Source organism: Paracoccidioides brasiliensis, assembly GCF_000150735.1.
Source record: "Paracoccidioides brasiliensis Pb18 unplaced genomic scaffold supercont2.2, whole genome shotgun sequence".
NCBI classification, from domain to species: domain Eukaryota; kingdom Fungi; phylum Ascomycota; class Eurotiomycetes; order Onygenales; family Ajellomycetaceae; genus Paracoccidioides; species Paracoccidioides brasiliensis.
The window spans coordinates 2,352,244-2,372,241 of NW_011371359.1; the positions used below are offsets into that span (position 1 = coordinate 2,352,244).

General features: G+C 46.8%; 10 protein-coding genes across 10 annotated transcripts; 5 read left to right on the forward strand and 5 right to left on the reverse strand.

Annotated features, from left to right (window-relative positions):
* Positions 1 to 113: 113 nt before the first annotated feature.
* PADG_01935 (uncharacterized protein) lies at positions 114 to 1,282 on the reverse strand (the record flags this gene model as incomplete). Its single annotated transcript, XM_010759340.1, has 6 exons — positions 114 to 170; positions 257 to 586; positions 695 to 817; positions 911 to 1,039; positions 1,148 to 1,173; positions 1,225 to 1,282. The coding sequence occupies 6 exons, from the start codon at positions 1,280 to 1,282 to the stop codon at positions 114 to 116; spliced, it is 723 nt and encodes a 240-aa protein (XP_010757642.1).
* A 452-nt stretch (positions 1,283 to 1,734) lies between these two features.
* PADG_01936 (pre-mRNA-splicing factor prp46) lies at positions 1,735 to 3,099 on the forward strand (the record flags this gene model as incomplete). Its single annotated transcript, XM_010759341.1, has 1 exon — positions 1,735 to 3,099. One exon carries the CDS (start codon positions 1,735 to 1,737, stop codon positions 3,097 to 3,099), a length of 1,365 nt encoding a protein of 454 aa, XP_010757643.1.
* A 346-nt stretch (positions 3,100 to 3,445) lies between these two features.
* Positions 3,446 to 6,091, reverse strand: PADG_01937 (origin recognition complex subunit 1; the record flags this gene model as incomplete). Its single annotated transcript, XM_010759342.1, has 3 exons — positions 3,446 to 4,982; positions 5,045 to 5,172; positions 5,237 to 6,091. The coding sequence occupies 3 exons, from the start codon at positions 6,089 to 6,091 to the stop codon at positions 3,446 to 3,448; spliced, it is 2,520 nt and encodes an 839-aa protein (XP_010757644.1).
* A 550-nt stretch (positions 6,092 to 6,641) lies between these two features.
* On the forward strand, positions 6,642 to 8,247 carry PADG_01938 (uncharacterized protein; the record flags this gene model as incomplete). Its single annotated transcript, XM_010758828.1, has 3 exons — positions 6,642 to 7,344; positions 7,406 to 8,061; positions 8,152 to 8,247. 3 exons carry the CDS (start codon positions 6,642 to 6,644, stop codon positions 8,245 to 8,247), a joined length of 1,455 nt encoding a protein of 484 aa, XP_010757130.1.
* Positions 8,248 to 8,807: 560 nt separating this feature from the next.
* On the reverse strand, positions 8,808 to 9,207 carry PADG_01939 (uncharacterized protein; the record flags this gene model as incomplete). Its single annotated transcript, XM_010758829.1, has 3 exons — positions 8,808 to 8,918; positions 9,063 to 9,094; positions 9,195 to 9,207. 3 exons carry the CDS (start codon positions 9,205 to 9,207, stop codon positions 8,808 to 8,810), a joined length of 156 nt encoding a protein of 51 aa, XP_010757131.1.
* Positions 9,208 to 9,786: 579 nt separating this feature from the next.
* PADG_01940 (uncharacterized protein) lies at positions 9,787 to 11,314 on the forward strand (the record flags this gene model as incomplete). Its single annotated transcript, XM_010759343.1, has 4 exons — positions 9,787 to 10,225; positions 10,314 to 10,396; positions 10,482 to 10,960; positions 11,062 to 11,314. The coding sequence occupies 4 exons, from the start codon at positions 9,787 to 9,789 to the stop codon at positions 11,312 to 11,314; spliced, it is 1,254 nt and encodes a 417-aa protein (XP_010757645.1).
* Positions 11,315 to 12,331: 1,017 nt separating this feature from the next.
* PADG_01941 (uncharacterized protein) lies at positions 12,332 to 13,119 on the forward strand (the record flags this gene model as incomplete). Its single annotated transcript, XM_010759344.1, has 2 exons — positions 12,332 to 12,372; positions 12,444 to 13,119. 2 exons carry the CDS (start codon positions 12,332 to 12,334, stop codon positions 13,117 to 13,119), a joined length of 717 nt encoding a protein of 238 aa, XP_010757646.1.
* A 1,274-nt stretch (positions 13,120 to 14,393) lies between these two features.
* On the reverse strand, positions 14,394 to 15,662 carry PADG_01942 (uncharacterized protein; the record flags this gene model as incomplete). Its single annotated transcript, XM_010759345.1, has 2 exons — positions 14,394 to 15,284; positions 15,525 to 15,662. The coding sequence occupies 2 exons, from the start codon at positions 15,660 to 15,662 to the stop codon at positions 14,394 to 14,396; spliced, it is 1,029 nt and encodes a 342-aa protein (XP_010757647.1).
* An 801-nt stretch (positions 15,663 to 16,463) lies between these two features.
* On the reverse strand, positions 16,464 to 18,073 carry PADG_01943 (uncharacterized protein; the record flags this gene model as incomplete). The annotated part of the gene is made up of 4 exons (XM_010758830.1): positions 16,464 to 16,724; positions 16,807 to 17,331; positions 17,391 to 17,537; positions 17,603 to 18,073. 4 exons carry the CDS (start codon positions 18,071 to 18,073, stop codon positions 16,464 to 16,466), a joined length of 1,404 nt encoding a protein of 467 aa, XP_010757132.1.
* Positions 18,074 to 19,496: 1,423 nt separating this feature from the next.
* On the forward strand, positions 19,497 to 19,982 carry PADG_01944 (uncharacterized protein; the record flags this gene model as incomplete). Its single annotated transcript, XM_010759346.1, has 1 exon — positions 19,497 to 19,982. The coding sequence occupies one exon, from the start codon at positions 19,497 to 19,499 to the stop codon at positions 19,980 to 19,982; it is 486 nt and encodes a 161-aa protein (XP_010757648.1).
* Between the last annotated feature and the right edge of the window lie 16 nt (positions 19,983 to 19,998).

The window sequence follows — 19,998 nt, forward strand, 5'->3', positions numbered from 1 at the left end:
GGAGAAGGTGTATTGCAATCTTCTATAGTCGTAAACATTATGAAACCAGCCTGGGGAATCGTTTCCTTTAAAGGGTTTGTATGCATAGTACAAACATCCGTATGTACAAGATATTATACGGAAAGCTCAATACCTTCCCGTTGGGCACATTCAAGTATATATTTCCGCACCTAGAGAGAAATACTCCCCCAAAACATTAGCCTCAGCATACTAGACAAGTTATGGAAATCCGGAGGAAAGATTGGGGAGCAAATACCTTCGAGTCAGGCGCCAGCTCAATCGCCAATTTTTCATTATTGTCTCGTTTATCTACCTCCGCACCAGCTCGCAACAACACAAGAGCTGCCTCCGCATGTCCCTCTGCAACAGCGTGATGTAATGCAGTCGCACCATCTATGTCCGTCGTATTCAGCGGGCTTTTGCCCTCTTCAATAAGCATATTTAAGATAGGAATTGATCCAATGGCGGCAGCGCGGTGCAGGGCCAACTGACCACGGTTATCCTTTACTCTGGCGCTGCATTTGTGCGATAGCAGTAGGCGGACGGTGGATACATTGTTTTTTGAGGTTGCGAAGTGGATGGCGTTCTGTATTTGGTGATTTAATTGGGAGAAATATCAGAGTTAGTGAGAGCTGTGAATATGAACAGAATAACAATAGCATTGTCTGGAGAAACCAGCTTCGAATAGACTAACCTGTCCAGCGGTACTTTTGATATTAACATCAGCCTCTTTCTGGAGCAGGAGTTCAATAATCGGGTCTCCTTCTTCGTTTTTTAAGCTCGCGGCGATCATGAGTGGGGTCCATCCAGATGCGTCCTAATATAATGTTTTCCATTTAGTCCTCATTTGCAAATGCGCCTTATTAAAGGAAATTTTGTAATCAATCTTTCGAGAGGTAGAGTGACGGACCGTTTCATCGGGATCAAACTTGTCTGTTGCCACGAGCAGCTCAACCAGTGGAAGGTGGTGGTATGCTACCGCCCAGTGGATGGGGAGACGGCCATCGGGGTCTTTTAGCAATGCTAGTTTGGGATTTGCCTGGATAGTTGAGTGAGATTTAATAATTAGCCTTGTGATTTTCTGGAAGATATGCTAGGCTAAGGGGCCATATTTGTGCATCAGCGGAGGAACATATTTGCAGCTCACATGGAGAAGAGACTCGACAACGGATGCTAGATCTTGTCAACATAGCAATTGGTAAGTTGAAGGTAGAGATCACATACTCTGCCCTTGCCGGACAGCCTCATGAATAGCGTATTTGGCCTTGTAATCAGGATCCATGGTGTTATAGAGAATAGATATAGCGGGTATACCAGATATGTTTTTGGCGGTTGAATGATATTATATGCGGGCAACAGCAAATGCCCACTTGGTTGCGGGGAGGGAGAGGGGTTAGTCAGGAAATGGCCCAAGCTCGGCCCAGCGTCGTCGACGAAGAGAAATCAAATTAACTAACTAGTGAAGACCCGACAATCATCAAACAAACCTCAAAAACGACCTACCAACAACCTCCATGACGCTGTACGATTCCGCCATATTCCATCTCAGTGAAATAATAAATAATATATTATCCGGATTCCCTCAATCTGCGCACTTGAATTTGTCCTGAGAATTTCGCACGCTCACTACGCACGCGCAAGCGTCAAAGAACACCTATCCAGCCCAACAATTCCTCCACTCGCTTGACCAGATATCACAGATATTAATCGCGTCCTAAGACGCTGTCGAAAGCTATGGAGGCTACTTTAGCACCTCCTCCACCTGATCAGGTGGTTCGAAATTCCGCAAAGCGGACCCGCGATCTGTTCGGTGCAGATTACTTTTTGCCGTCGGGATTCACGAAACCTGGCGAGTCCATAGGAGTGTCATATCGGCGGAAGACAGAGTACTATGACGTGCAAACACTCCCTCCCGCCCTTGCTGAAAAGCAGGCAAAAGCCGTCGCGGGAAGAACGAAACGAAGGAATGGTGCTGCGACTGGGACTGGGACCGCGGTGGGTGCTGGGTCTTCAACGGCCCTGGTGAAATCTTCGCCAGCAGGTGGCACGCAACAATCTGGTGGAGAAAATATGCCTACAAGTCTTGTAAGGCGGCCAATGGTGTCTCAACAGCCAAAACCAGAATGGCACGCACCTTGGAAACTTATGCGGGTGATATCAGGACACTTGGGATGGGTCCGCAGTTTGACAGTGGAACCTAATAATCAGTGGTTTGCAAGTGGTGCGGGAGATAGAACGATCAAAATCTGGGATCTGGCATCTGGTAGCCTTCGATTGACCCTCACTGGCCACATATCTACTGTGAGAGGGTTGGCTGTTTCTCCTCGACATCCATATCTTTTCTCATGCGGTGAGGATAAGATGGTCAAATGCTGGGATCTAGAAACGAACAAGGTCATCCGCCACTACCACGGCCATCTAAGTGGAGTCTACACACTCGATTTACATCCTACCTTGGACGTTCTCGTAACGGGAGGGCGAGATGCTGTAGCAAGAGTCTGGGACATGCGAACGCGAAGCAACATCCACGTTCTTTCAGGACACAGAACAACCGTGTCAGATCTGAAATGTCAAGAAGCCGACCCACAAGTCATCACCGCCTCCCTCGACTCAACTGTACGGCTATGGGATCTCGCCTCAGGCAAGACCATGAACGTCCTTACGCACCACAAGAAAGGCGTTCGTGCCCTTGCAGTCCATCCAAAGGAATTCACATTTGCCAGCGCCAGCGCAGGAAGCATCAAACAGTGGAAATGCCCCGAAGGTGCCTTCATGCAAAATTTTGATGGGCACAATGCTATCATCAACAATCTGGCGGTGAATGAGGATAACGTATTATTTTCCGGGGGTGATAATGGCTCCATGTCTTTCTGGGACTGGAAGACGGGCCATCGATTCCAGTCTCTGGACACGACAGCTCAACCTGGCTCGCTGGATGCTGAAGCTGGTATTATGGCCGCTACGTTTGACCGTACGGGCTTGCGGTTGCTTGTTGGGGAGGCGGATAAAACTATCAAGATCTGGAAGCCGGATGATGAGGCTACGGAGGAGACACATCCGTTGGTTTGGAAGCCGACATTGGGGAGACAAAAATACTAAAAAACAGTTCCTTTATATATTCCTTAGGATATTTCCTTTTCCTTCGAAAATGCGCCTTATTACAATTCTTTGTAGTCATGCATTTATTTGGCGTTAAGAAAAATATTCGGATAGCTTTTTGTGGTTGAGATATACGATTTCAGAGAAATCTAAGTTTTGTCAACTCTGGTTTGACTTCTTCCAAGTAGATGCATATCCTGCACAAATCTATCACAAAAGGTTGAACAGATATAACTAGCTCCGTCTTTACTTACAATATCACGTACAGTAAACCTTTACACCACAAACTTACCGTACAATTTCTATTATCCCGTGCTATGTAGAGAAAAGCCGTAAGAGCTGTTGTTCACTGCTCAAAACCCAACCCCAACATCTTCGCCTCCACATCCTCCCGAAAAGCAGCCCTCACATCGTCAGACGTAATCCTTAACCTCACTTTCCCACTCCTATCCCCTCCCCCCAACGTATATCCCATCCCAGAACCACCTCCCTTAGCTCCCAACTCCCCCTCCAGCACCAAAATACCAGAATTCATCAATTCCACCGCCGCAAACCGCATCGCGCAAACGCGCGATCTGCGCGCATCGCTTCCTTTCTGAAGTAAAAACTCCTTCAGGTTGTTGCTGGTGGCGCCTGCGACTGCGACTGCGGCATCGGCTATCCGCTTTGCTTCATCGAGAATGTCACCGAAGGTGGATTCCGGGATGCCGGTTCGGCGGATGCAGGCTAATAGGGCTGCGAGGAATACTTTGCCTGCCAATGGGAGACAGCGGAGGGATTGTTGTAGAGGGGTAGAGGTTGCTTCTTGTATTGCCTGTTTGATGGTTGCGATGGTGACGCGCGGGAGGGGTTCTGATTCATCCTCTGTGATTCGCGGTAGCTTGCCAGTGCCAGTGGCTGTAGAGGTGGTGCGGTTACCCGCTGCACGGTTTCGGCGTGATGCACTTTTGCTTGGTGAGGGGGAAAGGCAGCTGGTATCCATATCATCCATGTCAATCCCGTTTTGGTTAGAGAGCATTGCTTTCATTTTAACTTTTGCTGCTGTTTCGCTGGCTTGTTCTGCGATTTCCACTGCTCTGCGACATATATCCAGGGCACGTCGTGCGTCTCCACTAACTGCTGCTACTTTCCGGCTTGCAAATTGCACGGCGTCTGGGTCAACAATGTTTCCGGGCACGTTACTAAGGCGAGATCCAATGATTTCCATTAGTTCTCGGTGTTTGTAACCAGAAAATGTAATTCGTGTCAAGTCTAGGCGACTTGATATCTTATTGCTGAGAGTTCTTTCGGGCAAGTCCATAGTATTGGCTACAGCTAACACAATCAGATGGGAGTATCGTAACGCTGGCCAGTTGAAAAAATTGTACATAACAGATTGGTTTTTAGTAACGAGCTGGTCTAGCTCGTCCATTAAAACAACACATGGCACTCGACGGGGAGACGGATGGGAAAACTCCCTTTCCAGAAGGTCGAGTGCATGAGAGGGTGACACTCGATCACCCTTCAAAGCCTCCCAGAGTAGGGAGTAGGACTGGTGTGGGTCTGTAACCTTCATGCCGTTAATCTCAACAAAGACGAAATCATCCAATTCTTCTGAGAGTACCGATGAATTAAGTTGAGCTATCACCTCTCGGACAGTGGCTGTTTTCCCAGTACCAGGAGGGCCAGATATGTAAATACACGTTCCGGTGCCGTCGGTGATAGCAACGCGCAGACAATTATATACTGTGTTAAATTCGTTGTCCCGACAAGGAAGGGAAGTTGGGACGCTTGAAACGTGCAGAAGGTTGCGTGCTTGTCGATATGGGGAAGAAGTAAAATGGGAGATATCTAGGATCCGAGTTCCTAATGGGGTAAATTCCACGGCTTTCTTGACAACAATCCTATACGCGCCGTTAGAATGAAAATGCATAATAATACTAACATAAACCATGCGATCATGTACCTTCTATGAGTCGGGGTGGAGAGAACTTTTTGGTGTCGTCGACATTGTGGTGTCCCTGCAACGGAAACAGTTCTCTGTCGTTTTTTAGGGGTGCTCGGCGTTCCAACTTCTTCCTTGACATTTGCGTACTTTATATTCAACGCCATTAGTACCAATTTAAACATAAAAGAGAGGGAGCCGGACAGTACTCACTTCGTCATCCACCTCCTTTCTCTTTCGAGATCTCTTGAGACCAGACTTGATGAAATCGATGAGTCGAAACACACCTTCCTCAGTCCCATTGTAGATATCTTCCCATAAAAATTCCTTTGTATATTTTCCTTGAAGCTGATTGACCCCCCTTCGGCAAATGATACACTTGTTATACTCTGCCAGTGCGGCTCTGCCTTTGGGCGGGACCCCATTCGGATATCGCCGTTCAAAAGCACCTCTAGATAGGACGGTTGCTTTCCCATCTATTGACGTCAATGGATTAACATTAAAATCTATGGTTATGTACTGTTCGTTAGGCAGCGCATCAGGGCGCTTCTTGTTCTTCGTTGACATAAATTCGTCGGGCGATGCAAACCACATGATATTGGCGCTTTTGACCGTCTGCCCAGCATGGACACCGTCATCATCTTCGTCATCATCTTCGTCTTCGTCCTCTTGTTGCTTTTCTTCCAAAAACTCGCAGATTATACCTGCCCAATCCTTCCCAGGTTCTGGTGATTTTAACAACACGGCTTCGCCCAGCCTGCACTCAAATGACCCCATCTTTGCCCCTATGATTTTTTTAGTCACAGCTTTTCTCTGTGGCCGTCGTGGGGATTTGCGTTTTGTAGGTGACACACAGTCAAGCTCATCATCAGAGCCATTTAAATCAGAGTCATTGCTTGCAGTTGGCTCTGTTTCATATATCCACTCCCACGGATGATCCTCATATCCAAGCTCGTCATCGGAGTCTTCGCGGAAAATCCCCCCTTTCGTCAACCATTGCTTAGCTCGCTCCTCAAGTCGATTTTTTTTGTCTTTTCGTGTTTCTCTTTTGCCATTAATGGGAGCCATAGTTCAATGCATGCCCCTCTGATATCAATATCTGGACTGTGTTTTTGTTCAGTGCTTTTAGCTGTGTTTAACAAATTTCGTCAAGACTCGGCCCCTTTCGCGACGCGTCTGTCGTGCATCTGATTGGCTGAGAATTTTGAAGTGCCATTATTACCAGATTAGGTTTAGCTTAGTTACGTGGGCACCAACTTGTCACGTGGTAAGGCTCAACTCAGCTCAAGAAAAACAATCATCAACCAACCAGCAAACCATCCACGGATAACCAGCTTTCCTTTTGGCGACAGCGGGACTTAGGAGGGTGAGATTTGACTATGGTAACTGCTGGACACGGTTGACCCTCTGCATCTCGTTGATCTATTTCTCGATTCATATTTTTTCACGACGCGCTCAACGTTACCAGATGATCATACTAGCCGTTCTTTTTCAAGTTTATAATGCGACTTGCCCCCTGAAATTTCTACCCCTCTAGTCTCGCAACCTGTGTTACGCTGGGAGCTTCTTCAAAATATCGCAGCACCTGTGTTTGTTCCCTGGGTCACACTCGGTCATTATGTCGCTCTTTGGTCAGCCTGCACAGCAGCCCCAGTCAACGGGACTGTTTGGATCAACATTCGGGACAAACCAACCTCAACAGACCGGGAGTCTGTTTGGAGAGCAGCAGACCAGTCAACAACCGAAACCTCAAGGAAGCTTGTTTGGCTCTCTAGAGCAGCAGCAGCAGCAGGAACAACAACCTCAACAGGGGACAAGTAGTCTTTTTGGGATGAGCACTCAACAGCAGCAAGAGCCGCAGCAACAAACAAGCGGGCTTTTTGGCGGTTCACAGCAACAAAGTCAACAAAGTCCGGGTGGGTTGTTTTCTGGATTTGGCTCCGGTACTCAAACGCAGCCGCAACAAGGATGTGGTTTGTTTTCCGGACTTGGATCTTCGACTACGCAACAACAGCCTCAGAGTGGTAGTCTTTTTGGCAGCTCTGCTGCTCAACAGCAGCCATCTCAGCAGCAGCAGCAGCAGCAAGGCAGTGGCCTCTTTTCAGGCTTCGGTCAGAACACTCCGCAGCCACAGCAGTTACAGCAGTCACAGGCACAACAGGGTGGTGGCTTCTTTTCGGGATTCGGATCAACTATTCAACAACCACAGCAGCCCTTTGGAGCAACCCTCGTTGCTGGAGGACAACAGGCGCCACCGCAGCTGGGACAATCTCAGCAGACTGGACCTACTTTATGGACTCCGGGGCAAGGGATGACTGGAGGTATGTACTTGTATTCATCCTCACTGAAGATATTATATACATATCTGACCTTTTCATTTAGTTCATCGCACGGTGCCAATGCAAATGAGTATTTTGATGGATAAGTGGCAGCCCACTTGTCGAAACTCTCCGTTTCGCACCCACCTCTACAATAATGTTGGGGAAGATAATGCGCCCTTTTTCCAACCTGGCGCCAATGATGATGAAACAAAATGGGAGGACGCACTACGGAAGAGACCAAGTCCAGGATACGTCCCAGTCCTCGTCCAAGGATTCTGGGAGCTTGGAAACCGGGCGCAGAAACAGAAGGGTTTCCTAACAATGATGCAAAGTCGTCTTCATGAGATTAATAACGCTCTCACCGAGCTGCTATCCAGACACGACCTAAAAATCTCTGTTAAAATTGCAGCTTGCCGGCGAAAACATATAGTTCTTAGTCAGAGATGTCTTGCTCTTGCCGGTAAAACGCAAGTATTGAGGAACCGCGGGTACGTAATGGACGAAACGGAGGAGGAGTTACAGAAGAAACTTCGTCAACTGGAGCGCTCCGTGTTTGATCCATCCCTAAATGGCTGCGCCGAGGAGATCTGGGCTAGAATGCTGGCAATCCGGGAACGATCAAAGCGCCTGCAATTGGAGATGGAGAGAACTGGTCAGGATGCTGCGCGGCAGGTCGATGATGGTTTGGATGAGACTGCTCTTAAAACAGCGAAGAAAGTAGGTTTCCCGAAGGATTGCTAACTTAGCTTTCTATGTTCTTCTTCTTCTTCTCTCTTTTTATTTTTACTTGGCTAACGAAAGGCCCAGATTCTGGACGACTATGCTTCACAAATCCGACATCTAAATAAGGAACTTGCTGCCGCCCAGAAAGATTTTGAGCTACTACACGGATCTTCGACGTGAGCTGGGCGCGTGGAATCTAAGACTGAATTGGATTGTTGCCCATTCAATATCAACATCAATTGCACGAAACGCTTTCTTTATCCCTTTCTTTTCTTTCCGAGTTCGGGGTATCAAACGGCATTAACGGAAATACCAGCGTGTTTCAGAACAAAAATCGAAAGAAGTTTCTCCTAATGAATTCAATATATATTTCTTTTCTTTTGCTGGATGCTATTATTGTACAGTACGGATACACACAAGACTATTTAAATCTCATTAATCTCCCCACAAAATGTTCGGAATATGCTCTCCGCACTGATTCGAAGGGGTAAATCTAATGCCTCCTCGTTGTATTACTCCTTTCCAACTGCTGGTGTCTTTTTGCTACTTATACATTGCCGATCGTATATCCAAATGCAAATGCAAATTCTACAACCCAACATCGTGTATCATAGTTTCCAAATAGAAGTTATATAACTCAGAAAAGTTGCTTGACGAAATCGATCGCTAACGGAGCTGAGGGAAGAAAGACCCAACATCAGCCTTATTATCTTCAAAATAGTTATAGAGAATAGTTTGTCCTAGATGATGGGACATTGGACCATGCCGGCCCAATCCAACTTACAGAGATAGAGCAGAATACTGCCGGTAATGACCGCCTTTATTGTTTGAGCTGCCTCCTTCTCTCCAGCCTAGATTCAGTATAGGATCCATGAGTTAGTTGTCAGCAATAGACTTGCGGTACATCGCTCATTAACTTGGGGCTCGTTAATTCCAGGTTCGATATCGGGGAAGGGATTGCAGGGTAGCAATTGAGCCGGGAAAAAAGAACGGACCTTGACCTCAGCCTCTGAGAGCTGCGGGGGACCTGTATAAGGCGTTGTCAATAGTTTCCGTGTTATATATGCGGGCAGAGGTGAACGGGGACCAAAGGTGCGTAGGCAGAGCGCAGTATCTGTTCAACTCACCTGGCATGAACATGTTTAAAGGATAGTCGAGCAGAGACAGGACTCCGTAATGGGGTTATAAGATATTTAAGATCAAGAACAAAAAAAAAAAAAAAGGCTCCGATTGCGAAGTGCCCTTTTAGACTTGAAGGATAGAATTGCGGAGTGAGGAGAGTGGAAATAAATATCTAACTGTAGGGTGAAGGTAACGGATAAATCCCAGATGTTTTAAATAACTTCTATATATTTTGCTGCAACGCACGGGCCACTTTCCCTTTGCCGTGTGAACTAAATACAATAACTAAATAATATCGGGCTCTCCCATCGCTGAACTCCCAAGACCCGCCACCAGATACATCTTGATATCCATTCACTTTCAACCCACCCCTTTTCTTACATTCACAGCTTCTAATATATCTCAGCGGACCACGCTTCCCTTTACCTAACCTCCTTTATACCCCGCCTATTCCTCTCTTTGCCTTTTTGACTTGCAAAGTTTTCTTTCCCCTACCCGACAAAGTCTCGACAAACTGAACTTCGAACGTAACAGTCTTCAAAATACCCTCTCTTGTTATCAGAATCGCACAGGCCTGCTTGGGCGTGAGCTGCCAGCATGTCTGCCTCACCTGAGCCTGCCACAGAGTCTCCCATCGTGGACAAGGAGAATGAAGACTCCCAAAACGTCCCGGACGTTGACCTGTCCGACGACGAGTCTCTCCTTTCAGACGTTGACGATGCGCAGTTCGAAGACTTTGACGCAGCTAATGTCTCCATCGACGAACGCCCTGCTATTGCGATAGATGAGGAGAATTTAAAACTTATCGGACGACATAAGCGCGCCCGCAATGAAGATGAGGAGGAGGCGCGAAAGAAGAAAAGAAAGGAGGGGCGGAGGGAGAAGAAGATTCGTCGGAAACAGGATAACGATGATCGGTTTAGTGGTGGGGAGGAGGCTGAAGGGAAACGGGCGAGGAAGCGGAGGGAAGGGGGTGAGAGGAGGAGTAGGAAGGTTGAGGAGGAGGTTAATGAGGAAGAGTTGGACCCTGCTACGCGTATGTATTTCTTCTTATATATTTGGACGGGAGGCTGTGATTGGAGATTCAGAGCTGACTGGGGAGCTTTACCCCTTATTCTTAACAGGCCGTCGACGTGCCCTTGATCGTATGATGGACGAGCAGCTTAAGAAACCAACCAAACGTCGCCATCGGAGAGCAGATGGGATTGTATGTCAAACTACGCCTTCGACAGAGATGGAGATGTAAAGAATAAAAGGGAAAAAAAAAAAAAAAATTGCTAATTTTCCTGCAGGATCTGGCCGACCTGGCTGATGCGGAAATCGAAGATGTGCGACGACGCATGACGGATGCTGCGAGACTGGACAGCATAGCTCGAAAAGAGAACCGACCGGCCATGCACAAACTGAAGATGCTTCCGGAAGTTGTTTCACTCCTTAACCGCAACCAGTATATCAACAGCCTTGTCGACCCCGAAATCAATCTTCTGGAAGCTGTGAAATTCTTCCTCGAACCATTGGACGACGGCTCCCTGCCAGCATACAATATCCAGCGCGATCTCCTTGCGGCATTGGGGAGACTCCCCATCAACAAAGAGACGCTCATAGCAAGTGGTATTGGCAAAGTCATTGTATTTTATACCAAGAGCAAGCAACCAGAGATTGGGATTAAACGCCAAGCAGAACGCCTTCTCGCAGAATGGACTCGACCCATTTTGCAACGGAGTGATGACTATTCCAAGCGAGTCTACGAAGAAGCCGATTTCGATCCTAGGTACGTTATAACATCTACCCCCCCAGTCACACGATCTCCTTTTCCTCACTGGTATATTCTATTCCCAAACATGAGTTTTCATCTCACTGATACTCTTGTAGTCAACTTGCTGCTCGCAACCAGGGAATATCGGTCCAGGCTACCGCTGCAGAGGCTCGTGCGCGAGAGCTTCTACCCCCCCGTCTGGCTAATCGCGCGCGTGCTGAAGGTGGACATACTTCCTACACTATCGTCCCGCGTTCGACTATGGTCCAAGAGAGTAAATTTGCTCGGCCGCTGGGTTCCAGTGGAGAGGATCGTTTCAGACGGATGAAAGCGAGACAGGCGGCAGCGGCAAAGGCGTCGAAGAGGTGATGAATAGACAGGGATTTGAGGAGCTCCTAAGAAATTAGCTAAGGCAACGTTGGGTTCTCTGCTCGTTCGAGCTGTTGAACCGGCGGAACTGTCTTTAAGCCTTTTTTTTTTTAAGCCTTCTTCTCATTTTTTATATTTTATTTTTTTTTGCTTTTGTATTTTCTTTCCTTTACGCCTTTATTTTCTTTTACTTCGCCCATATTTTTTTTTCCCACCTTCAATATGTACCTTACCACCAGTCTCTATTTTCTTTATCATTTTTTCGGTTGAAATCAGAGGTTTGGTGGCGTTGCGGGCAATATTCGACTAGCATATCGACCGTCTCGGCGCGGGGGGGGGGGGGGGGGGGTTCAACATTGGAGTAGATAAATAACTGTTATAACTCTTCGGCAACCAACAGTGTTCGCTGTTTTGTTGTAGCCCGTAGTTAACATGATGGGGTCAGCAACAATAAAAACACTCTACATCCAATCAACAATCGATGTTGAATTCCAAATCATTCCCTGCCTTGTGCTCTGTCGCTGCAAATAGGGGCAAAACACCCGCGGAGAACTCGGAAAAAGCACCCACTTAGCATGAGGTACCTCCCGGAGTAGGGAATTCCCGCAGAAAGACAAGTCACATAGCCCCGACAGACTTTTCGTCAGGATCTCAAATCCCGAAAGGCAAGCTATTTAACAAGCTCAACCATCCGCAATAAATGTAACCGTCGTCAAAAACATCACGGTTTAACCACGCCTCGCCTCTCTTCCTCAAATATTCTACTTAGGCGGAGATCACGTTTTTAGCTCTGGTTATTATTTGATTTCCAGTTCTGCTTTTTTTGTTATTTAATATAAATAAACAACTTAGTTAAACCACCGCAGAACAACACCCAACCTTGTCCATTACCAACCAGTGGCTGGACAATTTTACGGCATCGGACTGTGATATTCCCCTTTATTCCTTTTCCTCCCCGAAAGACAGCGAAGTCTGTCTCTACATTTTGCCCACGAAAATCATCGCAAGCAATTCACCATGAAGCTTCTCACAAAGGAAGAGGAGGATGCTCACTACAGGTACACCCGATCCCTCCCGATGTCTCATGTAAAAGTCGGCAGTTCATAATTAACCCCGCTCAAAACAACAGCGCCGTCCTTCGAGGTGGCACCCTGGGCACCGTCACCGGTCTCATAGGAGGTGCTGCCGCCGTCCTGGCCGCATCCAAGCGTTTCCCAACCATCCAGAACCTTACTCTGCCCATGAAAGCCTTCCTCGTCACATCCTCCGGCACCTTCGTTGGCATCATTGCTGCTGACCACGCCTCCCGCTCCTATGAAGCCTCCACGCACAGTGAACATCAGTTTCTCGGCGAGCGGGAGGCTCGTCTGCGCCAGGAAGAGCTGGCATCCATGTCCGCAACAGAACGCATGTGGGACTTCATCCGCAAGGAGAAATATAAGCTCATCACCGTGTCTTGGGTGGCTAGTATGGTAGCATCGTGGATGCTGGTTAGCAGGAATCCCACTTTGACTAAGGGGCAGAAGATTGTGCAGGCTCGTGTGTATGCGCAGGGCCTGACAGTGGCCGTCATGGCGGGCACGGCTGCTATGGAGATCAGTGATCAGCGAAAAGGGAGGGGGCTGCTGGATAAGATGAAGGAGAAGCAGGCGAAGACGAAAGAGGAGGAGGAGGAGAAGAAGAAGAAGAAGCGGAAGGAGCGGTATCAGGGGGAGGAATTGTGGAAGGATATGGTTGATGCTGAGGAAGAGAGGATGAAGGCGAGAGATGTTAAAAAGCAGGAGAAGTTGAACGCAGAGAAATAAGTCTATCTATATATAAAAGGAGGACTGACTCTTTGCGCGCTGAATTTCTCGCTTGCAGGGCATGAGCCGGCTTTCATTTTACTTTGTCAGGACGCTGGAGGAAATTACTCACGTCTAATCCGTCCAGGATATCATGCCCGACGATTAGCGCAGGACGGTCTTGTGGCCTATCGGGAACAAACAACGATGCTCGAAGGACATTTCGATTCCCTCTCCAGCAGCCCAAATGTCGAAAACATGGATTCGTTTCACCAACGACGACAGCAAACCGATCCTCATGACCGAGCAGAACAGGCGGAAAAGAAATGAAATAAAAACAAAAAAAAAAAAAAAAACCTCCCATACACCGACGACTCTCAACTCAACCCCCCATACTCCGACATATTTTGTTATCCTTTTGTTTTCCTTTGTAAAACCAGTTACATTTGGGATGGAAATGGCGGTTTTCTTTTTTTTTTTTTTTTTTTCTTTTTCTCTTTCTTTTTTGTTTTCGTCTCTCACGTTTTCCGTAAAGTTATTTCCGTATGTATATTTTTCCCCCTCAGTCTTCTTCTCTCTTGTTTCCTTAGCTTTCCCCTGTCATTGAAGCATGGCCTGGCGCATATTTGAATTGTATATATGCAGTGTTTGAGCCGCTCTTACTCTTCCCTTATCGGTTGCCCTTGTTACTCCTGGCTCATCAAACGTTCAGTAAATATCTGAAGTAAGAGACATGATTGCTTGCTCCGTTTTGAGACAATTGTCATCTAGGACTTTCCATATCATCTCCCTTCTTCATACTTGGCTCCCGGAATGACCGGGGAACTTCAGCGGGAAGCTTCATCGCTTGTGTGATTGTATGTTTTCGCGGTCTGCAAGTTGGCCGCGTAATGAATATGTATTGAATTTCTTCCAAAATCTAAAAACATGAAACAAATTGGGTATCTAGGCACAGAGGGTGTGGAGTAAAGCCTAGGTGCTGGGTGGATTGCTTGCAAGTAACTGGAAACCTCTATGTGAGATATAAAAATCTAGAAAAAGAGGTATCAAGGACTCTTACGTGAAATAGTTTGCAGAGTAAACAAGAAGGGGTATTGAAGATGAATGATAATGACCAACACAAACACTCAAGCTAAGAAATAAAAAAATAAAAATAAAAAAACTAACACCAATCCTGTAGGCACAGAAGAATCATCAAACTTCATGAGAGAAGAAAAACCCCCCTACATCCTCCCCCGCCCAAAAAAAAAAAAAAAAAAAAAAAACCAGCATAACTCATGACGTCTGGTGCAGCCCTACAACTCTGCTCCCTGGAGAAGCTTCGCATCAAGTCCAATAAACGCCTTGACAAAATCTAGACCCTTCAATCTCTGCTCCTCAATCCGTTCCCAAGTCCACTCCTGAACCCAGGTGTTCTCGTTATCTCTCCTCTTATTTTCCAAGACAGCTTGGCTCAGGTCTGTGCTGTCTGTGAGGGTCATAACTTCACGAACAAGACTCTCATCTAGGCCTTCGCCAGAATTGATAGCTTCTCCGTTCGCGGGAGTGTCAGTTGTCAACGGGATCCCAGAACCACTTGGCGTGCCGTTCGACGAGTCCGCGCCGTCCAGGCGAACCGGCATCAATCCCCCAGCCTGGAAAACTTTTGCCGGCTTCACAGTCAAGCGTCCTTTCTTGATGACATACTGGCTGACCCCGATCGCGAGAATGGTCTTTTTCTCTCCAGTGCGTTTTGTGGGGCGGAGGAAGTAGGTAATAACATACAGCCATTTATCGTCCCAGCCAGAGAGTCGACTTTGCATGTCATATCGTTCATAAGGAGCGATTTCCTTTTTGAAACTGCAGTAGACGGATCCGAGCATAACGGCCAGTCTGCCGGGGTACTTCTTCTTCCCATTGCTATCAACTTCTTTCTCGAGCTCACGTCGGCAGAGTTCCATACCGGGAGTGACTAGGTTTGTGACCAAGGCTGTGCGAGCAATGTCAAGGTCTGAAAAGTATGTGCTGTTGGACTTATGCATGTTGTAATCCATTTCGAGGAGTGGTGTATGAGTTACAATGGTGACAGGGGTAAAGAGGGGATGGTGGCCCACATGGCCCTTTTTCTTGTGGAATATCTCCACGAGCTTGGGATGGCTATGGCGGTGGAAATTGATTCTCTTTAAGAGGTGAAAGAAAACGCGTGCCTATACATTGAGTAAATTAGATGCTTGTTATAGATTCAGCGAGTGATGATTGATATTGTGCATCCATATTATTTGTCTTAAATCACAACTCTGATATGACATTAAGTTCAGCAGAAGTCATGACAATCCTTATCAGAGTGCATACATCAAAAGCATAGTTATAGAAAGGGATTATTGAACCAAAAGACAACCCAAGCCACCAAGAAAGAGACAAATAAGGAAGAAAAGGGTTGTTCATACATGCCACACAAGAGGTAAAGACTTGAGATTCAGCACAGCAAGCAGTAAAGCCAAGTTTTTCCATGACAGCTGCCGCCTCAACCAACTGAATATACCATTTGCCTTCAGGGCTCCGCTGAGGCTTGAAGGATAAGCCATGGCTACCTTCTGTCTTTATGCCGGCTTATCTAGCCCCTGCACATAACATCGATTAGCTTAAAACCCTTCAGGCGAACTAGTCCTGCATTAGTTTTAGTTTCTCTTACCTGCTATTCCACTATCTTTATATCTGACGGAGAAAACAAGAACTGTAGATATTTAATCGAAGAACTTGATATGCTCTAAGACGGACATATGCAACTGGAGGAGAAGTTCAAATACTTGGAAGGGCACCAATGATCTCGATATCAAAGTCTCTTGATGAACAACAAGGAACAAGGAGGGAGGATGTGAAGGAAAATACATTCAAAACCAAAGATGAAAACTAAAAGACTAAGAAGAATAGATAAATGTTTTTGAACCCATAGTCACCACATGCCAGTTTAACACAGGTTTTTTTTCAAAGTAGACGAGCATGAAAGATAAGAAGTTCCAGTCTGCCGCGGTGATAGATAGGTTGAAATAAATAACGAAACGGACTACACAGAACATGTGACTTGAACCGAGGTTCCAAAGGCTGCCTTCCACCTTACCTCAACATGAGATATTCCCATGAAAAATCCACTTGAGCCTTTGCAAACATTTCCCATGGCACTTCGTCAGGGCAAAAATCAAAATAATTCTCTATTTCTTTCCGCCGGCTCTGCGGGGACTAGTGGATCTTTTGTTTAATGGATGTGTTTTATTGAAGCATCCTGCCTCCAGGCAAATGTTCCCTTGTTTAACCCCTTAAAAATAATAGTGTTCGCATGGTTTAAGCTTATCTTTGGGTTTTGCGAACCGGGGTTCAAAAGCATTTTCTTATGGATATGTTTTGCCCGGAATTCGATTGCCTATGCTATCATTGAACATAAGGGGAAAGGGGAGATCCACCCTCGTCCATTTCCGACCTGACCATGTCTCCTCATTTGGGTTTACTCCCGCAGACTCCAAGGCCTTGGAATAGTTCTCTACCTCAGACAAGACTCTGAGGATATTTTCCCCTGCAAACTTTCGAACCTGCTCTTCTGTTGCACCGCGTTCGAGAAGGACCTTGACGAGCTGCGGGAATTTGGATACATTCTGTTGAATTGGATACCCTAGTCAGAACGGGATGAAAATCGGTCCGGACTGGGGAAAGAACAGAACGAGGCCATTTTCATACCTCAAGGCCAATAGGAACATCGCCCATTCCGTCAAAATCAGAGCCCACCCCAACGTGGTCCCAGGCTGAGAGTTCCGCCACATGGAAAATGTGATCAGCCGCCTTGTGAATATCTACTGAAGACGGATTCTTGACATCGAGGAACATGGGGACAAAAGTCACCATGACAATACCACCGTTCTTGGCCACACGGCGCAAGATGTCATCTGGTACATTTCTGACATGTTGTGAGAGAGCATAGGCCGATGAATGAGAAAAAATGACAGGTGCTTTGGTCTCTGCCAGTACGTCGGCCATCAGCTTAATAGATGCGTGAGAGAGGTCAATCAGCATGCCCAGGCGATTCATCTCTCGCACAAATTCGCTTCCGAATTGGGTCAGCCCTTTATCCTCGCCACCAGCGGCAACAGTTGATGCTGCTGTCCCAAAAGCATTGTCACAGTTATGGGTTATTGTGACATAACGGACCCCTAGATCGTACATCTGTCGAAGAACGCCAAGAGAGTTCCCAAGTTGGTGTCCTCCCTGGGTGAAAACTTTAGTCTGACGATATATAACCGTGAGATTCTATGTCATTTCCTTACCTCCATGCCCATAAAGCTGGCAATCTTTCCGCTCCTGAAAGCTCGCCTAGCACAAGCTACGGTTCTGCAAAGTTGGAGGTCATCGGGATATTTTTCTGCTAGTCGCTGTGCGATATCGATTTGCTCTAATGTGTCTCTGATAGTCCACTGCATGCGAATCAGCATATTCCCAATTTCCCTCTGTAATAAAATATACAGCATAGACAACGTACCGTTGGATCATCAATCTGCGTTTTGCTATCTTCGGGACACTCTGCATACACGCTCCAGAACTGACCTCCAACTTTTCCCTCCCGCATCTTTTCGAGATCCGTATGGCTCAGAAGACCAGATTCAAACGTAAATCTCTCACTATATATCTTGTTCTTTGTTTCTATGCGGATCAGATAGGGCAAATCGTTGTGCCCATCGATTATCGGCGAAGTTTCCAGAATGCGATTCGCCCTTTTCAAAAAATCTGAGGGATCCATAGTGCGTTCGTAGAGGCGCGAAGGGCGTCCAGTGTTGTCTGCCAATGTGACTGCAAGCATAGCAAGTACTCCGACAAATATATACCATCTTTGTTGACATCTTGGGTACTGTATTGGGATTCTAGGCGTGAACTTGGGTATTCCAAGCCCCCGCGAATGAGATACCGACTTCCGAAGTGCTCGACCCTTGTCCTTGGATGGGGAAGAAGACATGGCTTTAATGCTCTGCTATCAGCTAAGAAACTACAAAATATCGCAAGGTAGCTAATTATTATGTTTCCCGCTGCTCCTGTTATTATGAGATGTGGAGTCGTCTTCGAGTCGTCAGCGTGTTTTATAGACCATATGCCTGAGGCGATGTATGTCGTTGCGAGCGGAGCTGAATGCGATTTCCCGCTATGATCGTCGCACGGCGTTCTGAAACATCGGCATCGACCTTCCCTATGAGTTATGCTTTTGGAAGATAGTGGTAGTATCCTATCATTTCCCTCGTGTTTTATCCCCATTCCTCCGTAATCAATCTGATATCGAGTCACAACCTCTCCCTGTTCGGGTGACAAGTTAAAGAGGGGTAGAGTCATGTTTAAAGAGCTGTATTAGGTACAGAATGTGTTACGCAAATATATGTATTTTGCCGATCTGCAGTGTTAACAACTTAGCGAAATACTTTTGCTTGTCGCAACCACGTTCGAGCCAAAAATTCCATCCGCTTAGTATAAAGTAAACCTTTGTACGTCCACCCCCCCCCCCCCCCCCCCCTTCCCCGCCATCGCCTAAACAAAATGGATGTTAAGTACACCAAATAATTGCATGGCTGCATCAATGAAGCAGCGAATACATCCGATATCAGTAAATTGGGGTGTTTACACAGGTGTATGGCTGTATGACGTTGTAGCTGCCTTGGGTACGCAGAATTGGGCTTCCTCCCGAAAACCAATCAGCACAGTTGTATGGAGACCAATTAATTCTGGGGGAATAACCCCCAGAAGCGTAGATGAATAAAATGAATTGCTGCTCATTGGAAGTCACGGTTTCTACTGCGTATATTTCTCAATCAAGGTTTGGGAAGCATCAAGAGGAAAAAGGAGGTTCAAATAATAAGGTTTTGCGCTATATGAATTAAAATCAAGCTTAAAATTTGTTTTAAGCTTCAAGGGGCCACGAGTCCAACATCAATTCTTGTGTATGAGGACAATAATATCAAATTGGGCGTTTTGTTGAGATAGTTTACGCCTGTTTGCATGAACGGAGGAACATCCCTTGGAGGTTTGATTAAGCCCACTCACTCATGGACCTTGGTGGTTAAGTTACATCCGCTGAGCATCATCACCATTATTAGTCTTACTTTGGATTGGCGGCTTTGAGGTCGTATCGGCTCACGTCATGGTCTATGATGTGTGGGGCATGGATATTTGCTAACATGGGATGACAATTGTCCATGCTCCCTTTTTTTCTTTTTCTTTTTTCTTCTCATATCTTCACCAGCCAGCATTTCATTGTTTCATTGTTTCATTTGACAAGCCATCTCCTGTTTTTAAAAAAGGTGGATAGGATATCCATCCCTGTCATTGGGTGATTCTCTTCCGCCAACAACAGAAACATCCTTTCGTTCTCTTCGCCGATATTAATACTATCGATGTCCTTCAACACCGACCCTGCAAACCTGGCTCCCTCAGGGGAACCTACGCCCACACCCTCCCGTCCCATCCACCCTGACTATCACCTGCGCGATGGCTACCCTAACATCCCCGAATACCTTGGCCTCCGCAGAACGCCAAACCTATCCCACAAGACAGAGGAACAGGCCATCCTGGCTCTCCCTGGCAGCTGGTTCGGTTGCTGCGTCGTACACACCGAGACTAATACCACAGTCGGGATGGGCAGGATCGTTGGTGATGGCGGCTGGTACTTTCATATCGTAGATATGGTGGTGGCAGCGGAGCACCAGCGAAAGGGACTTGGAGATGTAGTTCTTGCGAGGCTGCTGGAGAGGATCAGAGAGGTTGCGCCTCCAGGGGCGTGGGTTTCGCTCTTGGCTGATCCGCCGGGTAGGAAGTTATATGCTAAACATGGCTTTAAGGAGACGGCGCCTCATTCGATCGGGATGGCGCTAGATCTTTAGTTTTAGGGTATATGGT